Source organism: Neofelis nebulosa, chromosome 3, assembly GCF_028018385.1.
Source record: "Neofelis nebulosa isolate mNeoNeb1 chromosome 3, mNeoNeb1.pri, whole genome shotgun sequence".
Taxonomy (NCBI): Eukaryota; Metazoa; Chordata; class Mammalia; order Carnivora; family Felidae; genus Neofelis; species Neofelis nebulosa.
The window spans coordinates 187,047,645-187,074,895 of NC_080784.1; the positions used below are offsets into that span (position 1 = coordinate 187,047,645).

Here is a 27,251-nt window from a genome sequence, read left to right on the forward strand (position 1 = left end):
TCCTAGTAGGTAAGTATTCATTTTTTCACTAGAATATTAGATTTTCACTTGAAGTTCATTTGCAGTGGAATAAGATCACCTAAGATTATGACATTAGGAAACACGAGTTCTTTAGAAACATTGCCAAGAGTATACAAAAAAGATTCCATTAGTTGATATTAAAAATAAATTTTCTCTCGTGTTATCTGAATGGTGGTAGGAGCACAGATTGTCGCTTAAAGTGGTCATGCAGGTAGTAGATTATCCAAGCATCAAAGAGAAGTACAGTACTTAAATGTATAGCTAATCGATTGGCAACATGGGTGGCTAACGTCTATTAGATTGTGGTGGCCGCTCTTGTTTAAAGTTAGTTAATAGTTGCAGGACTCACTGTTGGCATTTATTGTCAAACGGAAGATCACAGATGAGAGACAAGGGAAGAACCTACCGTCGTATCCAACATTAAGGTGAAAAGCTGAGTTCTCACCTGAACTACTACGGAAACGCTGCCTTCCTCCCCAGGGTGGTGTGAAGATTTAATGATTTGTTTGCATGAAAGCAGGTGGTAAACTATAAAGTGCTCTTTCACATAAAAGGAGCAGCATTTAAAAACTCATTTAATACTTAAAAATCCTTTATTGGCACTGTTACAAAGAAAATTAGAATACTTGATCCGACATTTCATGCATTGTTTAATGGTATTTACTTGTTAATAGCAGTTGTCGTCTCTTTTTCTAGAAGCCAATCTGTAATACTACATGTTACTTCATTCTAGGGGGCTCGAGTTGGTAGAATAGATGCTTTCGTACAGAGCTTGGACAAAAATTTCATGGTTCCAGTAGGTGGCGCTATAATTGCTGGCTTTAATGATTCCTTCATTCAGGAAATCAGCAAGATGTATCCAGGTAAATAAATCAGTTGCTCTTCAGAAAAAGTAACTAACAAACAAAAATTCCATTTGTACCTAGGCCACTATAATAAATTTTAATTTCCCTGCCCTGAATGTGACTTGTTCATCTTGTTTCAGGAAGAGCTTCTGCTTCACCTTCTTTAGATGTCCTTATTACTTTATTATCACTTGGATCAAATGGCTATAAGAAGCTATTAAAAGAAAGAAAGGTAAGTTTTCCACTTCGGTACAAAATCATACCCTTGACTAAAATCCTTCCGTATTACTGGTGTTTTTGCCTTTTGGTCTGCCACTTGGAAGGCAGAGCTAGCTAGTGTGGTCCTAGAGCATTTACTTTGATCTGGAATCACCCCAGGGGGTTTTCAGTGAATCGTTCTCTCCTGTCTGTCCAGATATGGTGAGAGATCTTGGACGAGTGAGTTTGCTTTTGTGTTTTTTGAGAAACTCCTACATCAGAGATTCTTATTAGTTCAGTAAAAATCAGTTCATTTATCACTTAAAGATAGAGGCCCTTGAAAAACAAACATACAGGTTTGTTTCCTCTTAGTTTTTGGAAGTCTGAAGACTTGTATAGGTGTGAGATGTCAGTCACAGGAGAAAGAACCAGGTCAGAAGTTAGCTAGCTTCTCATTCTAAAATAATAAATTCATCCCTTGTCATTACCGCAACGCTGAACTCATTGGTTATGTTGGCTGTGAAAAGAAAAGTGACATTTGTGCTTGAAAACTAGACTTTGTCTCCAACACTAAAAACTAGCTTTAATTAATTCAGGACAACTCCAGAATTGTAGACAGAGACAGTGTTGGCAGGGCGGGTCAGACTAAAATGTTTTATTCATCTCCCATCTGGGAGAGCTAGCGGCCCCTGGGACAGTTTTTGTATCTGTGTAACTTCCCAACCATCAGTAGCAGTTGTAGTCCCTTAGATTATTAATAGCACTTCACGTATTTTAAGATACTTTATGTATGTTTTGTGGTAGATCCTCTCAACAGCCTTATGAATATGCAACAGAAGTTGAAAAATTTTGTTCCCTGTTTTACTCTAGTCCTCGCACCGCCCCCCCGCCCCCCAAAAAACAGTCCATAGGAAAGTAATTGTTTATATTATGAGGACCTCTCTTAATACTTATGTGATATGGAAAAAGACGCTCAACATCACACGTATGAAAACCACGGTGAGGTACCACTGCACACCTCGCAGAAGGAAGCTGACAGTACTAGATGCTGGCAAACCTCTCAAGCAAGTAGATCGCTCAGGCATTGCTGATGGGAACACAAATGGTACAGCAACTTTGGAAAACACTTTCGCAGTTTTTTATAAAGTTAAACATATGCTACCATATAAACTAGCCAGCCCACTCCTAGTGCTTTACTCAAGGGAAATGAAAATTTATGTCTGTACAAAAACCTATACGTGAATGTCTGTAGTGATTCTATTCAGTATTGCCAAACCCTGGAAACAACCCAAATGTCTGTCATCTGGTGTATAAACAACCTGTGGTATATAATACTCAGCAATAAAAAGGAACAAATGACTGATATGTGCAACAAAATAACGGCCTTATATTAAATGAGATAAGCCATGCTCAAAAGATACATATTAAATGGTTTCATTTGTATGCCATCCTGGAAAAGGCAAAAAACATATCAGGACGGAGAAGAGATCAGTGGTTGTCAGTCTTGGGTTGAGCGAGGGGACTCATGGGGTAGTAAATTGTTCTGTATCTTGAGAGTGGGAGTGTTTTCATAACTGTATATGTTTGTCCAAACTCATAGACGTGAATCCCTGAAAACTGGGCCTCTGAAACTTTACTGTATATAAATTATGCCTCAATAAACCTAACAAACATTTCCAAATGATTTGACTAAAACTCCAGTTTGATCAACTCCCCGAAGTGATCATCACGGTAATAGATTGTTGTAGTTAAGAGAAGACCTCAACAAATCTTCCAAGGAGCCTTTTCCGTATGACAGATGAGACCTGTTTATAGATGAGCAAAACTATCACCTGTTTGTATTGTTCATATGAGAGTTTAGTTGTATTGGGTGCCCGTGGGTCTTAGCTCTCCTACAACTGGTTGTTTTACTATGGAAAAGGCATTTGAACTTGCAGATTTTTTGTGAGGTGTTTCTGTCCTCATTTTTACGGGAGATGGAAGGATAAATAACGTGTCTGAGGTAAATTGTGGGCCATGGGTTTAACGCTAGGCAATTGGGCCTCTGATCCTCTATCTTAACCTCTAAACTCTGCTGCTTTTTTCCTATATGGATAAATAATCTAGTCTGGTAGCTCTGTAGTTATCTTACATAGCTATAAATCTGAAGACTTATGTCTACCAATACGCAAAGGAGGCAAAGGCAATGAATGGATTTAGCAACCCTGGCCAAAAAAGCTCAGTTGTATTTTAGAAAGGATATAAGGTATTTTGTTTGTACAGAATCGCTGTTGATGGGAAGCTGCCCCTCCCTGACTCCAGGTGATCCCAGTGGGACTGTCAGTTACAGTGTTCTTTCCTCCTTTTGTCGGAGCGGTGGGCATATGACCCGGCTAGCTTGGTTCACAGGTGGGCATGTGGAGGTCGACTCCTTCCAACAGACTTGATAGAGTCTTGAGAGAGAGGGGGTTTGTTGCTTTGCAGATAGTAAACTGTAAGCATATGATCTTATTACTCACCTGCCATACTTCTGGCCTCACCAAGAAAGCCTTCTTGGGACTAGAAAATCTAAGAGGGAAAACAGAACTAAGAATCATCTGAGTTTCTGGATCCAGCCATGCCTCCTTGTAGACTTGGCTGTAGATGAACCAACAAATTCCCTTTTTTGTTTTAAACTACATTTCTGACACTGATACTTGTGATTCCTCTTATGCCCCTGAGTCCTTCCTAATGTTTCCCAACGTTCATTTTCTCCTTTTCCCTTCCACTGCTACCGCTCCCTAGCTCAGGCCCTTACCATATCACCCCTGGATGGCTACAGGAATTTACTAATTCTCCTTCTAATCTGTAGCCTACTCTCATTTGCTGTGTTGTAAATGAGTGTGCCAGGTTAATACTTTAAAGTTTTTCAAGTTATTCTGCTTTGAGTTCTGGTTGCCTGCAAGACAAAGCTTACCCTGTCATCATGATCCTTTATAGTCCGGCCCCCACATTATGTTGGCAGTATTGGACCTTGCTTGTTCATTTATTCAGGCAAAGAAATGTTTATGCTTAGGCCCTAAGGTTAAATTCACCAGTGAGACTCGTGTAGTCTCTACCCTCATGGAAGTTATAGTTGGGGGAAATCTAGATGTTAAATAAATAATTACAAATCTGTTTGGCTTTATGTAAGGACAAGCAGAAGATATGAGAGCATGTTTCACCCAACCCAGCTGGGGCACCTAACCCAGTTTTGGCAGGGTTGGGGAAAGCCTCCCTGATGAAGTGGCATCTGTTCTATGAAGGTACAACTTGTGCATTTATTAGACTCTTATGGTGTCATCATAAACTAGACTGGATGGCTAAACTACCTGTACAACTCTTACAGGGTATTTTTTTTTAAGTTTTTATTTATTTATTTTGAGAGAGAGAGTGTAAGCAGGGAAGAGACAGAAAGAGAGGGGGAGAGAGAGAGAGAGATAGGGAGGGAGGGAGGGAGGGAGGGAGGGAGGGAGGGAGGGAGAGAGAGAGAGAAAGAAAGAGACAGAGACAGAGACAGAGACAGAGAGAATCCCAAGCAGGCTTTACACTGTCAGCACCTGATGTGGGACTTGATCTCAGGGACCTGTGAGATCATGACCTGAGCCAAAAATCAAGAGTCAGGCCCTCAACCAACTGAGCCACCTAAGTGCCCTACTTACAGGATATTCTAGACTGGGTCTAGAAAGCAAAGTCCTATGCAGTTCCAAGAGAGTTTGTTCTAGATCACTTCATAAAATTAACTTTCCTTTATGATAAATTCAGATTCAGTAAGTCTGGAGTGGGGCTAAGACAACTGCATTTTTACACTTGATCTTAGCCAAAAGGCCAAGAAGTGATAGGACAACTGCATTTTTAAGAAACTTCCCTGATAAATCTGATGCGCATCCTAGTTTGAAACCCATTATTTTGGAGGCACACAGGTCACTTGTATCTATAACAGAAACTTGGAGAAGAAACATAACTTTTTATCATTTTAGTACATAGGTAGATAATATTTTATGGAGTTTGAGATGGACTGTATAAATATCCCAAAATATCAAAGGTTTAAAAATATAACTTGTTAGTTATCTGTTTCTGATCTCTTTAGTTGTCCTAGTTATAGTCCTTTCTTGTATTGTTGTTGCTCTTTGCCTTCTAATGGTCCCTCTGCAGATTTGGCTAAAAATTCATTTTTGGAAATATAAGATCTCTGAGAAGACTATTACATCAAGTTTTAAGTTAGACATTTAAAGATTATTGTTTATCATATAGATAGAAACTTTTAAAAAATTTTTAAAAATTTATGTTTATTTTTGAGAGAGAGAGAGAGAGAAAGAGAGTGGGGGGAGGGGCAGAAAGAGAGAGGGAGGCACAGAATCTGAAGCAGGCTCCAAGCTCCGAGCTGTCAGCACAGAGCCCGACACAGGGCTTGAACCCATGAACCATGAGATCAGGACCTGAGCTGAAGTCAGATGCTTAACCAACTGAGCCAGCCAGACGCCCTGAAACCTTAACAATTTTTATATGCTGTTATAGTATCAAATAAGTGTACTGTTCAGTAGTTCCTATTTCTGTTCTTCAATTGAAACTATATATGATAATAGCTAATAAAATTATGTATTTGCTGTAATAAACTAATATCAGTCTTGAGTGATTTTGTAGTTAAGTTTATTTAGCTAGCATATTAAACTGATTATCTGAGTGCATACCCCCCAGAAATCACCATCAAGGGTGTGAAATGAGACTTGGTCCTTTTGGACGGGGAGTCTGGGAGACTAGTGTCCAGCCTGGAGCTTGCATTCATCCCTCTGGGCTTAGCATCCTTTGCTTGAGGCGCTAGATGCTCTTCAGATGTTGGTTGAATGAACTAACGGGAGGTATTAGGGAACACCTAGGTTTACTTTGGCATGGTCATCTCTTGTTTTACGCAGAATAAGTATCTTCCAGTTAGAGAGCAAATAATTTTTGATACTGACGTTATGAACTAGATGTTCTCATAGGAATATTTCTCAGTATTTCTCAATACTCACCATAACTTGTGAAAAGGAACGAGTTAAAATGGTGATAACCTGTTGTGTGTAACAGGTGCTATATCAGGCTACTCCTCTTCCAAACTTATTTCCTTACTGTAGGATTTTGGAATTGTTGATCTTACAGGGGCTCTGTCATCTTTTTGGAATCTAAGAATTTCTGTGATGCCATGGTTCTTCTGACTTCTGACATTTAGGGTTTGACTTTAAATTTTTCACTTACATTTAGATGATTCCAAACACCCATGCGTGTGTACAGTTTGCTCAGCATAGAAAATCCACCTGCCTTGAGAGTGACCTGTAGGAATATGTAGCTTAACAAGTGAATAGATCCAGCAGGTAGCCCTGCTCTGCTTCTCATTGGGACTTTGTTCTTTGTTAATCATCGAACAAATATTTTATGAGACTAATTTTATGTCTAGTGATATTTACAAGTTGGATGGCTCCATCTCAGATGTCAAGAAGTACTTGTCTTTGTAACATCCGGAACTTTTTTCTTTTCCTTTTATCTGGATGGAATACAGTGGAATGCACAGGACGACAAGAATAGGATTATAGCTATGGGGTGTTGGCATGTGTTCATGGAGTCCTGCCAGCTGATGTTAGTTATTTTAACCAGAAAGCTCTTTTAGGAGGGAAAAGTAGGTGGGTGGAAAGTTGGCATTTTTATGAATGTTTGCTGTATGTTAGGAGCTCTGCTAGGTTTATTATATTCATTATTTCATGTACGACTTAAAGCAAGTTTACGAGGTAGGTATTATCCCCATCTTACAGATAAAGTTGAGGCTCAAAGAAGTTAGGTACTTCTCCAAAGAGCACAAGAAGTGCCAAAACTGCCACTGAAACCCAGGTCTGTGGGATTCTAACGCCTCTGCGCTTTGTGTCTTAACCACTCCCTTCCCACTGCTTCATGGTTTCCTGCTCTGTGCTAGGCATCAGAGCCATAAAAATGATGATCTCGCGACCCTCTCTTCTTTGCTACTGGAGGTATGTAAAAACCTCAAAGACTAATGTTTAAAATTCTTCGTGTAGAATTTCTTAGAGACTACCTGTAGTAGTAATCTTCAAAGTATTAAAGTACTCCTTTGAGAACCCTGTCATTGTGAGTGAATAAAAGTTTACTCTTTAACAACTTCATTCAACAGGCAGGGCTCTTCACTGAAAAATCTGGACGTCCTCCATGAGCCCTAATTGCATGTATGTGGCATAAATATTGTTTTTTTATTGGATTTGTTGCAGGAGTAAGGGCCTCTTTTGTTTAAATGGACTTGCTTTTGAACTGTGAAAATTTAATCGTGATAGTTTATCGGTTCGGCTCTGGAGAAGCTGAGGCAAAGTTATTTTGCTTCAGCCGGAGCTATTTATATACCATCACTGAGAGCTCCTTTTTATATTATCGGTGTTATTGCGTACTAAAAAAGGAGTGTTAAAAGAAAACTTAGGATTTTTTTTTTTATTCTGTGCCCTTATTCACCACAATGATATTTTTAGAGGTTATTTCATCTAGTGTATCTCTTCAGAAAGCATTTTATCTTTTCACAGTAGAGGCAGACAAGAACTCAGCTTGAAGCCATTCCTTCTCAAGCCTTCTTTTTTGAAGTGTGAAAGGATCAGAGAGACTGGCACTCGGCGTGTGAATTGAACCTGTGCCCTTAGCCCCTTCCTGATCAACATTCTGCTTCACTGAGGGGAGAGATGGCCATGAATTTAACTGAAGAACCCTTTGAGAAAGGGGTTAAAATTTAAGACACCATTTCTATGGGTTTCTCTCTGCAAAAAGAAGGATCAGTCTTAGAAGTTTCTCCTGACTTCTCTTTGCTTCCAGAGAAGGCCAGCATTCTGCTTAGCTTTCCTTCTAGAAGAGTGCTTTGCCGAACAGGGCACGTGCATAATCATTCGTCGTTGCAAGTATCTGCTGAGTGGGCCAAGGGTGGATGAGGAGTGACAGCGGAAGGGCCGCTCCAGTGGCCAGCGCTTGCTAGCTGGGCTTGGAAGACCAGCTAAGTTCTGAAAGAACATCAGACATACAGCTTCAGATGCTGTTCTCTAACAGAGCTAAGCTTGGGAACCTGAGTAGATTTGCAGTCCCACAAGTGGAGTAGTTGAATTTCCACCAGAGTGTCAGATCTCAGGCCTGGTTATGGAGCCTCCACAGAGGAGTTTGAAAGCAGGGCGTTAGCCTGAGATGTAGGGCCTGCTGAGGGCACCCAGGTCCTTGCCGCTGGCCACGGCCAGAGCAGCACGTTGCATTCCGTGCTGGCATGTGCACACGGGGACCTCCGTGTGCATGGGTCTGTACGTGCGGTCAGTTGTCGCCTGTCCTTTCATGGTACCATGGATGTGTTAGACCACTTGTTACGTTTCCCTTTCGATCTATTACCTACTTTGTAAGACATATTATAATAATTTTTGAAGCTCTGTTTTCATCTTATCTTGTAACAAGAAGCAGTATGTTTTGAAAACATTACATAAGATATTTTCCCTTAAAATTCAGTGAATTATGCACATTTGGGGGTTATGGGGAGGGATAGGCTAAACGGGCTTTACAGCTGCAAATCAATTTACAAAAGGCCATGTGAAAGATAATGCTTAATATAATTCAGCTTCCCTTCCATTAACATCTTGAACTATGGTGTAAAGTTTTGTATTTTTATTCTAGAAATATAGCTGACATTAGCATTCAGGTATGCAGTTCAGTTTATCTCTAGTGAAGAGTCTTTTAAAATTAAGTTAAATACAGCACAAAAGACATAGAAAATCAATAATATTTCATTTCTTTTAAGTAAGATCTTTCTATATACATTTGCTTTGGGTACTTATAAATTTCTCCCTTTACAGAAGTATTTTATAATAAATGTCAGTTATAGATTTAACTGTGGCAAAAAAATAGTGCAGGTTTTATAGTACCTTTAATATATCAGGAAAAAACTGCTTAGCTAAGTAGTAGTGTAGGAAATAGTGGTACAGCCTTCCAAATGATATTTTTTAAATGTAGTGATATTAATGGGAGAACATTGAGGGCCTTAACCTGTCAGATATTATAGGACTCAGTGTATTGCACGTTAAGATATTTAAGCTTCTTTGCTTATTGGATTACCTATCATAACCCTTTACACGAAATATTTGCAGATGGATGTGAACTTGACTCACAGATGTTTTCTTTTTTGTGTAATTACTCCCATACTCGTTATATGTAAGATTTAGTTACCTTAGCATTATGTTTGTAGTCTAAAGATGTACCTTAGCATTATGTTTGTAGTCTAAAGTTTTAGGTAAAACTGATTCCTAGTGATATTAGCAATCAGTAGAACTGGTTAAAAGTGGTTTGTTAAAGTATTAGAAATTGAGTATTAGGAGAATCTCAGTTTTTTAATAGCCATGTATGCATCAGTAAGTTTAAAAGCACCCTCTAGGGGTGTTACTAGGGAAACATTTCCTCTTTTTTTGGAAATAGCTAAGTACAAATAAATACATATTAATTACTCGTCAGGCTTCTTAGTTTACGAGTGTGTTCACATTGGTGATTCTTGTGGTAGCCATACTGGATAGAATAATATTTTACATTTGTCCTCACCACTGAAGTAAGTATTTTGCTGTTACTCTTAGGGTGGAAGATGTAGGAGGCTAATAAAAGGCATTTCCTAGCTATCAGATTTGTTTCTGCTTATGAGAAGTTGAATTTGAGACTAAGAGAGTTAGACAGACAGTTGCAAATTAAGACTTCGGTGTATAATATAGATGATGAAAAATCAGCAGTTAACATCTAAATTAAAATGTGACTGCTTTTTTCTTTTTTAAGCAATACAGAGCATTTGGATTAGTGGCCTAGTTACTTTATAGTAGATGAAAATATATAAATGAAATCCAGAAATTCTACTGTTCATTACTACTGGTATAGTACTAAAAGATTAGGAATTGTTCCAGTTGTCAGAAAAACTCTTGATCTTTGCATTCCATTTGATTCTCTTACTGTTTCACCTTCTGAAATGAATATCAGAACAGTAGTTTAAGAAGGAGGGGCCAAGAAATCTTTATATGTCTAAGAAAAGTTGCCTAAACAGCTCTTTACAGTTTGCAAGTGGTGAGGACATTTGCCTCCTTAATTACTTCTCTATTTTTTTTGTTGTTTATTTTTGAGAGACGGAGAGAGAGAGAGAGAGAGAGCACAAGTGGGTGAGGGGCAAAGAGAGAGGAAGACACAGAATCCAAAGCAGGCTCCAGGCTCTGAGCTGTCAGCACAGAGCCTGACGTGGGGCTCAAACTCATGAACTGCTAGATCATGACCTGAGCTGAAGTTGGACGCTTAACCGACTGAGCCACCCAGGCGTCCCTACTCTATTTTTTTAATGAAAGAGAAAGGTTTATTACATCTAACAGTAACATTTCCTCATAACTTCATTAGATATGACCAATATGTATGTTAAGTTTTCTAATATAAAAAAGTCAGTTTATTTTAGTGATCTAAGATTTCACAATTCTGACATGCTGAGACAATTGATCTTATATAATGGCCTAAAAATTTAAGAATGACTACTAGTTTAAAATTTTTTTTCAGGTCAGAGCACAAAATATACTGGTAAAAAAATGTTTGTGGTCTTAAGTAGACTCATTAATAATTAACAAACTTGGTAGGACTTTTCTTCTTCTTAATCTTAACAGAAGATGGATTGAGTAGAATCAGACTATTCAACCCTTACCTTAGAGAAAACTGAAGCACTTTTTGCAGCCTTCGAAGTAGGACAAGTATCATTTCCTGCTGTCTACACCTGGTACTTTGTTGGCCCTTGGCCCTTTAGTGTATCTGTAGAGTTTATGTGTTTTGACTGTGACTAGAGGAGGTCAGGGCAAATGGGCTTCTTCAGGAAAGACTCATTTGGTCAGATTTTTATTTCAACACTTTATAAAGGGCTTACTAGAAGAAAGTATAATTTTAGGTCAAACAGTTGCCAATTTAAGATTTATTTATTTTATTAGACTTTATTAAACTGCTTACATACATGTGCACATGGAACTATACTTATAAAATATCTTTATTTTATTTTCTACTCCTAGGTATACATTATTTTCCAGAGTAGGACCAAGAACACAATTTTTTTTTGTTTTGAGTTGCTGTGTTCTTTTGAGTTGAGGGAGTTGTTAATATTGAGTTTGTGCACTTTGAAGGAAATGCATTTTAAACTACTTTTTCCTATGTTACGTACATACTAAAAGTACGGCACGTTTTTCTTGGTGTTTGGAAAACAGTAGTGAAGAACACAAAGTCCCTGCTTTCAAGTTTTCCCATTCGAGTAGGTAGTCACAGGAAGTATTCATTTAAGCTAATAAATAAGGTAATTTCAGATTGTGATAAGTATAGTGAAGAAACCAAAATAGGTAGTGGTTGTAGGAGGGAGACCGGGAGGACTTTAATAGGCAAATAATAAAGGGAGGGCTTATCGAACGTTCTGGGAGAAGCACTGTCTTGTGTGTAGAGGAAGCAGGCGCAAAGGTTCTTATACCAGAATGAGCTTGCTGTGTTTGGTGGTTGCAAAGAAGGCTGATGTGGCTGTCGCTATACTAAATGGGGGAATGACAGTTGCTGAGTTGGGCACATTGGCCGGGCTAGATCATTTGGGGCCTTAATAGGTGAAGAGTTTGGGTTTTCAGTACTTACAGACGGGAATCATTGAGAAGGACGTGATCTGATTTATGCTTTTCAAAGACTGCTCTGGCCTCTGCATGTAGAACAGATTGTAGAGGGGCAGGAAAGTCAACAGAGAAATCATTTGGAATCTACTGCTGCGGTCCAGGGGACAGGGTGATGGCAGCTTGGACCAGAGTGGTAGCCCTGGAGGTTCGGAAGAGAGGACGGATTTGTGATAGCTCCATAATATCCCCAAAGCAGGAAATCTGCCGGTCCTTTGCCTTCTTCACCTAAATCCTGTGGTTTCTGATAATTGTGGCGGCTTTGAATCTCACTATATTGTATCAAAGGAAAGAATTGGCTCCCAGGGCACAGAAATGAGTTAATTTACAGCACAGATACCACACCAAACAGATTTTGTTTTATTAAATCTGGCAAGTTTCAGTAAGCATTCATTTGATTTTCTTTAAATGTAACATTTTGGGGACACCTGGCTGGCTCGGTCAATAGAATGTGCAACTCTTGATCTTGAGGTTGTGAGTTTGAGCCCCGTGTTGGGTGTGGAGATTACTTAAAAATCTTTAAAAAAGAATAAATGTAACATTTTGTTGTTGCAGGAAATGTTTTCGTATCTGTCCAGCCAACTAAAGAAGCTGTCAGAAACCTACAATGAAAGACTGTTGCATACACCTCGCAATCCCATATCTTTAGGTAATATATTTTTCTTAAGAAACAAAAAATCAGTGCTTCATAACCATCCCCAGCAGGGACCTGGTATTTCTAGAAAGAGTATGAATTCTTTCTGGTTACAATGATATTTCTAAATTCATTACATTATTAATTTGTAAATTGAAAAGGTTTAGTTAGCCTTTAGAAATGCTTTAATGTATTCCTGAGATGAAAAACCATACACTGGAAAGAATCCAAATCAATATTAGAATATACAGAAAAAGATACTTTGACTCCTGCTTCTAACCAAAATAATTTAGTCACTAGTAAGAACTCTATTAAAATGTTCACCATTTAACAAAACACCGTAATATTAAAAATTAAATCTATATTGTTTTTAATGCTGTGATTGTTTTCCTGATTGTCTTTATGTTAGAGAACTCCATATTTATGATAATTTCCTTTGTAAAAGGACTGTATATTTTTGTTATGTAGTACAAAGGCTACTAACAGGTTAATATGAACGTTGACTTTTATGCATTTAGCTTTTAAGCTTCATAATTCTCCCTTTTGCAAATATATATATAGTGGAATGTTTCATATTTCATGCATATCTGAGGAAAGTTAGGAAACAATCATTTGTAACTGAAGCCTTTTGCAGGAGTTGGCTTCCATGAAAAATATATAATATATATTAAATATTTAAAAATATATTAAATATATATATTAATATATAACAAATTATATATGCCACCAATATATAATAAAACCCATCCCATTTAGTCCTTTGCTGGTTTATATTACAGAAGATGATATGGTATGATTTTGAATCACAACTCTGCTATGTACTAACCTCTCACCTCCTTTCCCCTATCTATGTAAAATAGAGACAGTGATCCCTCACATGCAAAATTGTTAAAGAATGGTTGAGATTGTAAAGTATCTAGTGTGGGAAGTCAAGTCCTCAGGAAATAGTAGCTAGTAGTGGTGGTGAGAACATAGTTTACTCATGTAACCTCAGAAAGATTATTCTCATTTATATATGCAGAAGTTGATCTTACATAACCTTATGTATGTGCTGAAAATATCCCACATTCCCATTTTATAAGTTCTTAAAACATGGTTGAATTTGAATAAACTGCCATATTGATCATGTCATCGTTCCATCTATTTAATTGGAATGTTCACTCTTCAGAAGGGTGATCCGGAAATTCTGTTCTGATTCTGAGTATGTTCGTTTACATTAACAAATTTTTGTCTGCATTTATTAAGATTTATTAAGTGCATTAACGTGAAATCATGCCCCTTGACAATGAATAAAAAGTAATATCTCCATGCCAGTTACAAAAAGACGAAGAATGTAGGATTCCTTTTGTATGAGGTACTTAGAGTAGTCAGAATCCTAGAGACAGAAAATGGAATGGTGGTTGCTGGGGGTCTGGAGGGGAGGGGAGAATGGAGGTACAGTGTCCCAGCCTCGCAAGATGGAAGGAGTGACAAGGATGGGTGGTGGGGATGGTTGCACAACAGTGTGGGTGTGTTCAACACCGCGGAGCTGAACACTCAAAAATGGTTAAGATGATGACATTTTATGTTATGTGTCCTTTAACAGGCACACACGCACACACACCTAAGTCAGGTCTCCCTCATTAAGTACTTTTTTTCTGAGTGATTTTGTGCTGGTGAACCAAAGTACACTGGGATCCTTTATTCTCTTTCAGCCATGACACTTAAGACACTAGGTGACGACGAAGACAAAGCTGTCACTCAGCTTGGCTCAATGCTGTTTACCAGACAGGTGTCTGGAGCCAGGTGAGTGTGTCTGAAAGAGGCTGGATTTATTTGGCTTTTCCAAGCTGCCTGTAAAAAAGTACCTTTCCTTAACAATAGTCCCCCATGTATATGCTGAGGTGCATCTGAGGATTTGTCATGAGTGAAAGAATGAAGAGATGGAAAACGTGTGGTGCTATGAAAGCTCGCCTGTGGAAGGCCCACGCCGGAAACAGCCTCAGGGAGATCGGGATCTTGTCTGTTTCGTAGAGCTACAGAAACAAAGTTACATCGCCTGTCTCTATACGTTTTTATCTTTATTTTCCTTTGTTAGATAATCTTCAGTGGTGTCACATCAGGGTGTTAGAGATAAGTCATCTTCATTACTAAATTTAGATGAAAACATTTTTAAGGAGAAGCCCATTTCCTGAACTAAAAAGGTTATGCAATTCTTGTCTAAGTGCTACCTTTGAAAAGTGTACTTTTTTCTCTTATAGATACACGGCTTAAAAATGAATTTCATTTTTCATTTTATATTTGATGAGGTCAGAGAAAAATGACTTGAAAAGAAATATCTTGCCCTAAGTACTCTTCTTTACATGCTTCTATGAAAGCATTTCTCTCTTGACTACCAGAGATTAGAGATTTCACATCAAAGGACAACTTTTTAAGAGAAAAAAATCTTAGATTAATTCAGCTTTTACCTTGATGAACTCCTGTCTATACACAGCATAGTTTTGACACTTCTAAAGTGGTTTTCTTAGCCTTGCTTTTAGTGTCGCCAGTATTTGTCTTTTTGTTTAGATTGACCTTAATTGACTTATTTTTTTGAAAGAAATACTGGTAGAAATCTGCTTATATCAAGTTCGCTAATGAAATCTAGCTTAAGAAATGCACGTGCCATTGCTGAATATACTGATTGCTGACCACCATCCACTGTGAGCAGGTGCATAGTTTTTTCTGGATCTTTGCTTTACAGCTCTCCATTGCACAGCACAGATCAGATGGGTGTGATTTTAGTTTGTTGATTTTTTGAGGCAATACACAATTAACCAAAGTGGTTTGACTTACAAATTTCAGTATTTCATTAAGGTAGGTATATGTGAAGTCAGATTCCATAGTTGGTACCAAAACAGAAATCATTTTCTTTTTTCTCTTTGAAGAAGGTACAAAGGTATTTGCAGGTATTAAAGAGGTTATGGCTCTTTAATAGAAGATGAGTGAGCGGTACTCTCCAGGCAGTACTTTTCTATGTAAAATAGCAACGTATTGCATAATTTTATTTTAAGGCTGCCACAGTGTATTTTCATAGGTCATGATTTATGACTGTTTTTAAACTTCTCAATAAGTAGATACAAGGCTTAGTAACACAGATATATTTTGTTTATGAGTGATATTCTGTTAGCATCACCAGACATATTAAATTGCTAAATCTTTCCTCTTACAGGGTTGTGCCTCTTGGGTCTGTGCAAACCGTGAGTGGCTACACTTTCCAAGGCTTTATGTCGCATACAAATAATTATCCTTGTGCTTACCTAAATGCTGCCGCAGCCATTGGAATGAAGACGCAGGATGTGGACTTGTTCATAAAGAGACTTGACAAGTGTTTAAAGGCAGTAAGGAAAGAACAAAGTAAAGAGAGTCATGTGTCTGGAGTTGACAATTATGACAGAACTGAAAATGTGGATATTGAAGAAATGGCTTTAAAACTAGATAATGTGCTTCTTGACACATACCAGAATTCTTCATGACATGTGAAAGGTTTCTCTGTGATAATTTGAAAGAAGTGACGAGGCTGCGGTACAAATAAGCGGTTTAAAGACAAGACTTTAGGTTTTTGAATTGAGAATTTCGTGGAGAATGTTTGGTGGAGAACTAGAATGTGATCGGAGCTAGTCGCTGTTGACTGTTAGTTTTTTTACTCTTAGACCGCCTCAGTCATTATGATCCTTAACAGATAATACACAATTAACATTTTCCTAATTGTTATCCTATTTGTCAGTTATGCATTAGGATTCCGATAATTCTTACAGGACAGTAAAATTACTTCTTGATTGCTTTCGAAATGTGTAGACTGCTTCCTTCTAACCATTCTCTACCATTCACACACAGATTACTTATGTTTCTGGTCACAGAGAAGGTAGAAAGATTTGATGCTACTATTTACAAGACGTTGATGTGTCTAAGTCACAGTATGCCTGCGAAATGGACATTGCCCAGGGAAGCAGAGTCAAGCTTTAGTTTGCACTCGGTAGCAATGTCTCTCCACTGGGGATGATTTGCTTATATCTAAGCAACATCTGGGGACATTTTTGGTTGTCACAACTTGTGGAGTGCAGTCGACATCCAGGGGTTGAGGCCGGGGGTGTACCGTCAACACCATACAATGGACAAGACAGCGTCTCCAGACAGAGAATTATCCAGCCCCGAATCTCAGTAGTACTGAGGTCAAGAAATCCTACTCGAAAGTAAACGAACTCCTCAAGTAAAGAAGTTTGCCATAGCAACTTTAATTATTCAGTAGTGCTTCAAAGAAGAAAGCTCTATAAATGTTATCAAATTATACAGTGTTAGACTCTTTTTTTAAAGCGTATTTATTTATTTTGAGAGAGAAAGAGAGAAAGCATGAGTGTAGGACGGGCAGAGAGAGAGAGGGAGAGAGAGAGAATCCCAAGTAGGCTCCAAGCTGTCAGTGCAAAGCCCAACAGGGGCTTGAAGCCACAAACTGTGAGATCGTGACCTGAGCTGAGGTCAAGAGCCAGATGCTTAGCTGACTGAGCCACCCAGGCACCTGTACGGTGTCAGACTCGTAAGCAATAACCAGGGTTACCGGTTGTAAACATGAGATTATATGGCACTTGTTCATTTCCCCATTTGGGCAAGTGAAACTTTATTCCACTGTTTCTGCTTTAAGCGGCCTTTGTATGTTGTTTATTTCGTTCAGGTGTTGTGCACAGCCATTATCAGGAGCGGTTAACCTGGGAATCTGGGGACGTATTTTTGCTGGGGAGATGAAAATGTTGTAGGAGGATAAACAGGTGTGTTCTCCCCTCCCTGCCCACACGCTCAATTTCTGAGTCTGCTATTCCAGACTTACCGGCTATCACAGTTACTTGTGTTGTTTATTTTTAAGAACTAGACTGTGGTCTCAAAGCCCGAGGGATTAGTGAAGTCTCCGAACACCAAAATGCCAAACCCATGTTTCTCAAGACCTGCCCTGTGGAGCCGTGTTCCTAGGAGGTGCTCACGGGGATAAATGTTCAGAGGCAGATAATCTGGGGCCCTTGCAAACCTGCCTCTCGGCACATGAAAGGCTCAAAGAATCGGTTGGAAACCAGCTTGAGTGTGTCCTTATCCGAAGATGAAACCCCTATTTTCAGCTAGACACCTACTGACATCCCACTGAACATGCTTTTGAGAACACTGCAGTCGAGAATGCTGCCTTTGTTTCCGGGTTGTCTTTTTCCCTGTTGATTTGGTAGAGTGTAAACTGCGGTAAACACGAGCTCAGAGGGACGCCACTCCCATCAACGCGGAAGTTAAAGTACTTTGACGCTAGCTTGACAACCTTGGAAGTCAAGGCTGTGGAGATAAAGTACTCAATTATAAATATTGTAAAGGTTACTTTTAAATTATTGTATCCTTGGGGTTCAAATATTTTAGCTATAGCTCCAATAATACATTTCAGAGGAGTAAATCCTGGATTAAAAGGTTGTGTGAGGCTTTTTTTTATGTGAATTTGGGACCGAGTTGTAGAACCAACCAAGCTGAAGAGCCCCAGCGGAGCCTCTGGGGTCCACGAGACGGGATGAAGAGATGTTGCAAATGTACGTGCTGGCGGCACAGCTTAACTGGACACGTGAGCCAAGGTTGTTTTATAGAACGAGTGATCTGTGTTGTGTGCTCATCATTTAGCTGGAGAAGGCCAGAGCCGAGAGACCAGCAAATGTTTTCTCATCTGCAGTGTATCAGCACTTCTTGGGCTTCAGCTGCTGAATAGATAATAATTCTAATTGAAGATAAATTACATGAACCCACATGTGAATGATAGATGTGTTGTAACATTTCATTCCTGGTGCATAAAATCAGCTGCAGTTTTTATTATTAGTTCTTTCTTTTCGGAGGTTTTGGAATAACAGCCCTATTCCTGCTGGTTTAAATCTGACCTTGAGGTCCTGGAATTCACAAGAGTTTTTGAAGGGGTGTCGTAGGTTTCCTTTGCTCCCAGCCAAGCATCATTTTCACTCACTCTCGCCCGTTTTCACGTGTAAGTGTAAAAAAGTATACACGTACAATTATTTATTTTAAATTATTGGTACCATTGGGTAAGCCTCATAATTGGCCTAGTTACCCTTGAACTGTGGCAGAGGGGCATCGGCTGATAGATTTTCCAATCATGACCCAGCTGCCCTTATTAAGGCTCTCAGGTAGAGTTTTTGGAGTTTGGTTCTTAAAGTCACTGGACTGTGGTAGTCTTCCCAGAAAAGAAAATTGAGTAACACAGAATATTCTTTAGGTCACTACACAATGTGTTACTTATACGCACAGCAGGGAAAGGTATTTTAAAATCCAGCTCTCAATTTGGCTCCTATGTCCTCTGTTGATGAATTCTTGCTCTATCAGGGAATGATATGTGATACCAGCCTTAGGAACTCGGTGTTCAACTATAAATCTTTCTATTTAGCTTTTTGTATTAGTTGAATGAAGTTATAGAGTGTGAATTATTGACTACAGTTCTGTTCAGCCAGTAGGCACTTGATATACACAATGGTAAATTTAAATATAAATTAAGTTTTTTCTGGTATTTCTCCCCAGCACCCCAAAACACTCTCATTGAGGCCTAAGCTCTTGGATGTGTTTTTGTTTTTAGACTATATACCTATGATAGGTGTAAAATTTAAATTAAATAAAGGCAAATTTTTTTAACCAGTGATATTGCTTTATTGAATTAGTAGCTTATCACGAGAATCAAATTCTTGTGTTCTTTCAAAGAGGAAAATAGCCAACATTTGACAATAACAACAGCAAACTCTGATGAGTATCATTCAGATTACACTTGAGTTTTCTCTTCCCATTTACTAATTTCTCCCAAGCCCTTCAATGGTTTTGTTATGTTTTTGCATTTGTGAGGCCGACTTTATTTTGCAACTAAAAATTAATCCAGTGTGTGTACACAGAAGTTTGGTCATTTCAGAAGTTTGATATCCTCTGAATAATTTGATAAAAACCATGAATATGCTGTTAGCAGTTAAAAAATTCCTGTAAATAACTTCCTTGTGTGTCACATTGTGTTGGTTATATGTCTCTTATGGCCATTGTTGATGTACAAGTCTGAGACTTCCCCACTGTGTCCTTTTGTGCCTTTCTTGTTTTCCTGCTCCTTGTAGCCATATGGTGTGTGTATACACGTAAGATGATGAGTTCAAGGCTGCCGAGTATATCTTTGTAATATTCCACCTAATATTCAGTTCGATCTAAGGCCTTAGGCAAAAATCTGGAAATGTTTATGTTATGCTGTCTTGTTTTTATCAAGTGGTGTCAACTTGAACTTTTAGAGACATGTGAGGAAAAGCTATGTTTGACTGTATAATTGCAAGGGGATTTTACCTACTAGAAGTGAAGTGATGTCAGCCTGCTACCCTGTACGTTTTACTAAAAGAAAAATGTTTCAAAAAATATTTTTGGTGTAGACTGTTTAAAAATAGAAATGAATTATATAATTTATTACATGAAATAAATTTTTAATAAGTCATTGACAGTGCATTATTTTACCTAATCATTGCTATAGATAAAATCTGGAAGTACAGATAACTGATACCAATTACTTGCTCATTTTTTTGATTCAGTCATCAGTATCAATCAGCAAGAAAAGTCATACTTACAATGAGAATCATGAGTCATGGGGGTGGGGGCTAGGTTTTTGTTTTTGTTTTAAAAGAGGAAGGCGATGACACTCCAACCTTTTGCAGAGGATTTATTGCCCATAGAAAGCTGGATGCATACAAGTACAGAATCTTTTCTAAACGAAGCACTTTTAGGGGCGCCTGGGTGGCGCAGTCGGTTAAGCGTCCGACTTCAGCCAGGTCACGATCTCGCGGTCCGTGAGTTCGAGCCCCGCGTCAGGCTCTGGGCTGATGGCTCGGAGCCTGGAGCCTGTTTCCGATTCTGTGTCTCCCTCTCTCTCTGCCCCTCCCCCGTTCATGCTCTGTCTCTCTCTGTCCCAAAAATAAATAAAAAACGTTGAAAAAAAAAATTTTTAAAAAAAAAAAAAAAAAAAAAAAATAAACGAAGCACTTTTATTTGAAAAGAAAGAAAATAGCATTACTTCCTTCTTCAGGTTTCATTTTTAAATTGTGATGTTTGAATTCTGCAGGTACTTCTAATTTGATTTGGAGCTGGACCTCTGCACGGGTACTTATTAGCCATGTGAGCTCACATTTAACTTCTGAATATCAGTCCTGTCATATGTGAAATGGGTACAATCTTACAGGATTGAGGGTTAAGTAAGATGGTAATATATGTAAAGATTTAACTCAGTGCCTGAAATAGCACTTTCTGTTAATAACTGCTATGATGCTCAGCATAAAATTAGTTTGTACTAGATTTAAATTATATTCATTTTCTAGTGAATGTATTAGAACTTTTTTTGAGGGGGAGTCATCAATGAATTTTGCCCATTCTCCAGTGGAAATTAAAAAGTAAGTAGTTGATTTTTACATGATCTTCTTTTTAAAAAAAAATTTTTTTTTTACATTTATTTATTTTTGAGAGAGAGAGAATGAGACACAGGATCCAAAGCAGGCTCCAGGCTCTGAGCTGTCAGTACAGGGCTGACCCAGGCCTGACCCAGCACGCAGGACTCAAACCCATAAGCCGGGAGATCATTACCCGAGTCGAAGTCAGATGCTTAACTGACTGAGCCACCCAGGTGCCCCTGACCATCTCTCTTTTTTTTTTTTTTTCAGAGTGTTTCTATTTTGGTTTTTATGAATTTCTTTTTGTTTTGCATTTACACTTAGGAATTATTTTTAAGAACCACATTTAAGATGCTTGTACTATTTTATGCACCTGAACTCGGATCACAGCTCAAGGGAGATGTTAAGAGTAACAGTTCATGCCACAGTGACTTCCACATCAGTTGCATTATCTGACTAAAGTGTTTGGAATAGCCAGCAACTCATTTTATTTAGCCCTATTCTTAGATGACTGCACATTCAGTAGAATGACTGACGAAGGCTCCCAAATTTACATCTTTAGTAGACCTCTTTCCTCAGCTCCACACTCCTATGAAACTGCCTAATCATCTCTTGGGTATCTGTTAGACATTCGTCTTCCTCATGCCAAGGTGATGTCCTTGATCTTTTCCCCCCAAACCCTGTTCCACTCACAGCCATCTCCTCCTCAGTTGAATACACTTCTGTTCTTTCAATTACTCAGGCCAAAAAAACCCTCTTCCTCACATCCTACATCTCATCCATCAAGAACTCATTTTGGATCTACCTTCTAAAGTTATCCACAGTCAAACCCCCTGCTCACCTCCAGCCGCATCTGAACCATCAGCGTTTCTTGTCAGGATTCTCGCAGTATTTCCCCCTGCTCCCCGCCCTCCTCAAAAGCCTCCCTGCTTTCTCTCCATGCCCCTTTGCAGTCCGTTGTGAATCCCACATCCAAGGTGATCCTTTTAAGGCCTGTATCCTATCAGCTATCTGCTCAGACTCCGATCCCATGTGGCCGAGTACAAGCCAAAGTCCCTGCTGTCCCCAAAGGTTCAACGGCATGTGGCCATCCTACCCTCCCTCCTTTATCTGACTCGTTTCTTCCTGTTCTTCACCTTGGCCTCCTCCGCTCCAGCCGAACTGGCCGTCTTGCTCTTCCTCAAGCACCGCAGGCACCCTCTGCCTTAGGGCCTTGGCTCCCTCTATTCCCCCTGCCTGGGAACTCCTCAGCCCAGACGCCCGGCTAAAGGCCTCACCTCCTTCGTTTTTTTTAATCAAACTTTTCCTTTCCAGTGATGTCTACTCGGACTATCCTTTTTAACACTATAGTTCTCTCCCCCGCTCTAACAGTGTCTCAAGATGGTCTTAAAATTGAGAGTGAAGCCTCAACTGTGCTGTGCTTATGAGCATCCCCTGGGGTTCTCGTTAAAATGCAGATTTGAAATGAGTAGGTCTGGAGTAAGGCCAGCATTTCTAGCAAACTCCTAGGTGATACTGTTGGCACATGGACCACACAGGAGCAAGAGTCCAGCACGCTAAGTAGTTTAGGTATTTATTGTGCCCTATTGTTTGTCTCTCTCCCTCTGGTTAGAACGTCAGCTCCACCAGAGCGCGATCTTTGTTTTGCCCACTCATGTATCCCAAGCATCTAAAAAGTACCTGGAACGTGACAGACACTCAAATATTTGTCGTAGGAACGATTCAATAGGCACTGGTGAATATTTACATAACCATATGTGCAGTCTCATCATGTCTGATTGGAACTATTCTGTGGTTTTCCACTATCAGAATGGGGCTCAACACCGAGGTACTGCTGCTCAGACCTCCTTCAAGAAAAGACTTCCTACCCAGCTTGCCGGGGAGTGTGCTTAGCCTCCCTGCTGTGAGCTCCTTCAAGGTTTAGCTCAAAGCTCAGTTGTGGAGCCAAAGTCACACCCTTTGGGGAAATTCTGAGCAAGGCAGTGGTACAAGGGCCCGGCTTTTTGTCTAACGTAGGATTCCTCTAAGGGGATGTCTTTGCTTCAGCGTCTCCCACAGGGCTGGCTGGACTTCATGGGGCCTGCATCGCAGCCTGATGCCTCCCCCGGCTCCCGCCTCCTTCTCCCCCTTGTCTCCGACAGGCATTATTACTTCCCATAAACCTTCTGTACTCTTAAGTACAAAAGGTAGGTGCTTATCTCGGCCCGTGCTTCCCAGAGACTCCAACCTCAGACACCTGTGGCCTACAGGGTGGGCTATACTCCCCTGCCCACCATTCCAGTCAGCTTCATCACCCACCCCTCTTGTCTCTTGCTCTAAACAGGCCAAACCCGAGGGCACCCGCTTACTACCATTTAAGTAATACCAATCCACAGTATGATTCCTCATTAGCTTAATTGATCTTTCGCGTGTTGGCCATCACAGATTCTTATTTTAATGTGGCATCATTTGTTAGCTGTTTCATAGTTTAAAATACTAATTAATGTTTTTGAGTATGCGGCAAGGCTTAATAATTTAGCTCAACTTTGAGAAGTGGTCCATACTCTGTGAGAGAAGGAAATCATCCAATGACCAACCTCCAGGAAGAGTTTTTGTTCAAGGCGCAAAGGGACCGTGAAGTCATTAAGACGCAGACCTCACCTGGGCTGAGGGGCCTTGCACAAGCCACTTTTGACTCATCTGTAAAATAGAGGCAACAATATCTAAAAGGGTTAATAAAGATCCTCTTAATCACATGTGTGAAGTACCCAGCAGAGAGTCTGATCTATGGCAAGGGCTCAGATAGTCGCTATTTTTACATGGCGGTTAGCAAGAACTGGGCGGTATCTGCAGTAAAGTAACACCGGAAACAATCTTTTTAATATGCAGCCGTGTTCATCAGCCTGATCTTTATTAACTCCTATTAGGTCAGATGAAAAAAAGAACACAGAGACTGGAACTGTACTCAGAGTTCTTGGTTCAAGCGGCCTCTTTCCTCATGGCCCGGCTGCCGCCCCTCCGTGCCCTCTGACCCTTCCTGACTTGCCACTGTTGGATTCATTGCTCTGCCATAAGTCTATTTCCTCCCGGTCAAATGCAGGTACACCGAGAAATCAGATAACTATATTTACACTTATCAGCTAGTGACATCTTAATGTAGATGAGTTTATCACGTTTCCCTAGGAGTGGGTTATTTAAAACAAAAAACGAAAACACTTTTTATTATAGAAAATTCCAAGCGTATACAAAAGCAGAGAGAACGGTGCAGTTTGTGTCCCCTACACCACCCTATTCTAAACTAAATCTCCGGCATCTCTAAAGTAAAGGACTCATTTTTTTTAACTCACAATACCATTATCACACTTTAAAAAAATTAATATGAATACCTTGATATCAACTACACTGCCAGTGTCCATTTTTCTAATTACCTTTTTTTTTTTTTTTTTCTTTTTTTACGGTTGAGTCAGGATCCAAATACGATTTCCTAGGGGTAGATTTTATTTATTTTATTTTATTTATTTTTTTTTTTTTTTATTTTTTTTAACATTTTTTATTTATTTTGGGGACAGAGAGAGACAGAGCATGAACGGGGGAGGGGCAGAGAGAGAGGGAGACGCAGAATCGGAAACAGGCTCCAGGCTCCGAGCCGCCGGCCCGGAGCCCGACGCGGGGCTCGAACTCACGGACCGCGAGATCGTGACCTGGCTGAAGTCGGACGCTTAACCGACTGCGCCACCCAGGCGCCCCCCTAGGGGTAGATTTTAGTGGAAATGGGGAAAAGGTGAGAAGTAACACAAGGGACAGTGAAAATGTGACCAGCACAGAGAGAGGAGAGTCAAAACATGTGAGGTGGTGTTTTTCTAACGACTTTTCCACCGACTAATGATACTGGATTCGTGGAGGATAGTCGTGCTCTGCATGGGATCCTACAGATGTCCCAGGACACTGGAGAAGTCACAATTTTACCTGCTGGTTAACCTAAGAAATGGACTTCAGTCCGAACTCGTGTACAATTTCAATGCCCACTTCCTTCATATAACGCTGTGAATTAGAACCCCAAAGTGCATTAGGCCTACGAGGCAGTGGGGGTAATTGTTCTAGCTATAGAGGGGGAACCCTTATTCTAAATGAATGTATCGAAGGCTCATCGAGCCATTATGTTGGTTCCATTCGGCCAGGCTTAATGAGCAGTGGAAACTAGAGTGCCATCTCAAAGCCAGTGTCCAGAGGAAAAGGGAGGCAGAGAGGGCCCCCTGGGACTGATCAGAGCAGTCAGTGTGATCCTCCTGTGGCAGGAGTCAGCCTGATGTGTCTCCTGGATCACATCAGAAAGACGAAGGAACTCTTAGGAAGTATTTGGAGTTTTTGACCAGATAAAAAGCTGAGAGAGCTATTCTGCACTCCCCGCTCCAAAAAAAATTTGGTGAAGGCAATAGATGGGTCCTTTACACCATAAATGCAGGAAGTACTTGCACTAAGAAAGCTGTGAGGGGGCAAAACAAACAAACAAGCAGTCAAAACAAAACAAAGCAAAGCCAAACAAAGCCAAAACCTCTCCTTGCAGAAGTTAAGGGGGAAATGGGTGATCCAAAGGCCCAGGAACGCCCTGGTCTAATGGAACACCACCACCCCAACCCACTTCAGCTTTCCCCAGTAAGAAAATAGGTTCTGAGAATGAGGACCCAAAGTCACACAGCTAATTAAGGTCAGAACTGAGGCTGAGGCCTCCAGCGGACCCATGACAGGGCAGGGGCAGGTCTGAAGGAGGTGAAGAAGCCCTTTGCAAGATAAAAAGTTGATCCAGAGACCATTTTCACAGCTTTGGGGTAAATTTTCTCTTGCCTGTAAAATGCATCAAGTTCTCTCTGTTCCTTCAATTTCCCACACCTGCTGTTCCCATGTCCAATTTATGACCTACTTGCCATTGCCTGGTGACTCAATTTTCCGGGGTGATTGTGGGAGGTTTCGATGGCCGAGAGAGAGAGAGGAGCCTTTTGCACAGTGACCCCTGTAACTTTTCTGGAAGGCCAGTAAAAAAAATATTCTTTAGTTTTGTTTTGTTTTGTTTTTAATTTTTTTTTTAACGTTTATTTATTTTTGAGACAGAGAGAGACAGAGCATGAACGGGGGAGGGGCAGAGAGAGAGGGAGACACAGAATCGGAAGCAGGCTCCAGGCTCTGAGCCATCAGCCCAGAGCCCGACGCCGGGCTCGAACTCGCGGACCGCGAGATCGTGACCTGAGCTGAAGTCGGACGCTTAACCGACTGAGCCACCCAGGCGCCCCTAGTTTTAATCTACTAATTGGAAGCAAATGGACCTTTTGACATTAGGAAATACAGCATTTTTGGTTTGCATTTATGATCATTGTCTCTGTCGCATTGATTCCTATCTATCTGCAATAAGAGTATTTGGGGTTGGTTTATAACTTGGTGTATGCTGTTCCTCGGGAAAAAAAGGAAAAAAAGAAAAACTCACAACCAACCAAGCTGCTTCTATCACCATCCCCACGGAGCCCAGCGCTTCCTAGGCATGAAATTGACTGACGCACACAAAGGCAGCAGGTGTGGGGCCACATGCCACTTGCCGCCTTTTTTTCAGTGTGTGTTTATAATCAGTAAATGGCTGTGGATGTTTAAATGGTTCCCTAATACTGGTGGAGAGCGGATGCCATTATAACTTGAACTTGTATTGCCACGCAGATGGTGGAAATAAACATCCAATTCCGCACACAGTTTTGTTTGTCTCTCACTTTTAAAAGATCGGCTGAGTGTCAGGCGTGCACCGTGCCAGCAGGGGGATCCAGGCGGGGGGCATAGGAGAGCAGGGCTGCCGTTGGGTTCCAGCCTGGCTTTCGTGCTCAGAGCCAACAGGACAGCAGGTTTTCTGTTAGTGGGAGGGGGCTCACTGCAGCCGCGGACCCCCCCACCCCCACCCCGGAGTTACCAGGCGGCAGATCCAACTATCCCTTCGGACTCAAGACCTGGCTCATACCCCTGCCCTCCTATATTACAAAACTTTTCGAACCTAACCATACCTCCTGAGACTCCTGCTGCACTTTCTTCTCCACCTTTCATTTCCTAGACACCTTGAAGAATGGGGTCGATTCAGCACAGTGGTGATGGCACCAGATTCGATTTCGCCCTCCTCACCTCCCCTGCTTGGACCACGGATTGCCTCCTTTCTGGGGGAAGCATTGATCTACTTCCCGAATTTTCCTCCTTTTGCTCTGCACATGGGAGGACATTGGTAAATATTTGTTGAACAAATGATCAACTAACTTGCTAAACACTATAGACATAACCAATAGGGTTGAAGGGTAGCCTATTCTAGAAATATTTGTTTTAACAACTTTGGAATAAAGATAGAAGTGAAGTTCTTGCAATTTTGCAAACAAGAAAACAGAAGAGCAGGGCATGTTTGGGGGCAAGGATGTCTTCCTAG

General features: G+C 40.3%; 1 protein-coding gene across 2 annotated transcripts in view; it reads left to right on the top strand.

Annotated features, from left to right (window-relative positions):
• Nucleotides 1-19,887, top strand: part of SEPSECS (Sep (O-phosphoserine) tRNA:Sec (selenocysteine) tRNA synthase) — a 37,087-nt gene extending 17,200 nt beyond the window's left edge. Inside the window, exons 7-11 of one of the 2 annotated variants that reach the window (XM_058722944.1) lie at nucleotides 755-884; nucleotides 1,007-1,098; nucleotides 12,314-12,407; nucleotides 14,087-14,177; nucleotides 15,583-19,887. In XM_058722944.1, the coding sequence (XP_058578927.1) occupies nucleotides 755-884; nucleotides 1,007-1,098; nucleotides 12,314-12,407; nucleotides 14,087-14,177; nucleotides 15,583-15,886 (711 nt within the window). In that variant the 3' untranslated portion in view covers nucleotides 15,887-19,887. The other variant, XM_058722945.1, reaches the window with a different exon arrangement.
• Nucleotides 19,888-27,251: the final 7,364 nt, after the last annotated feature.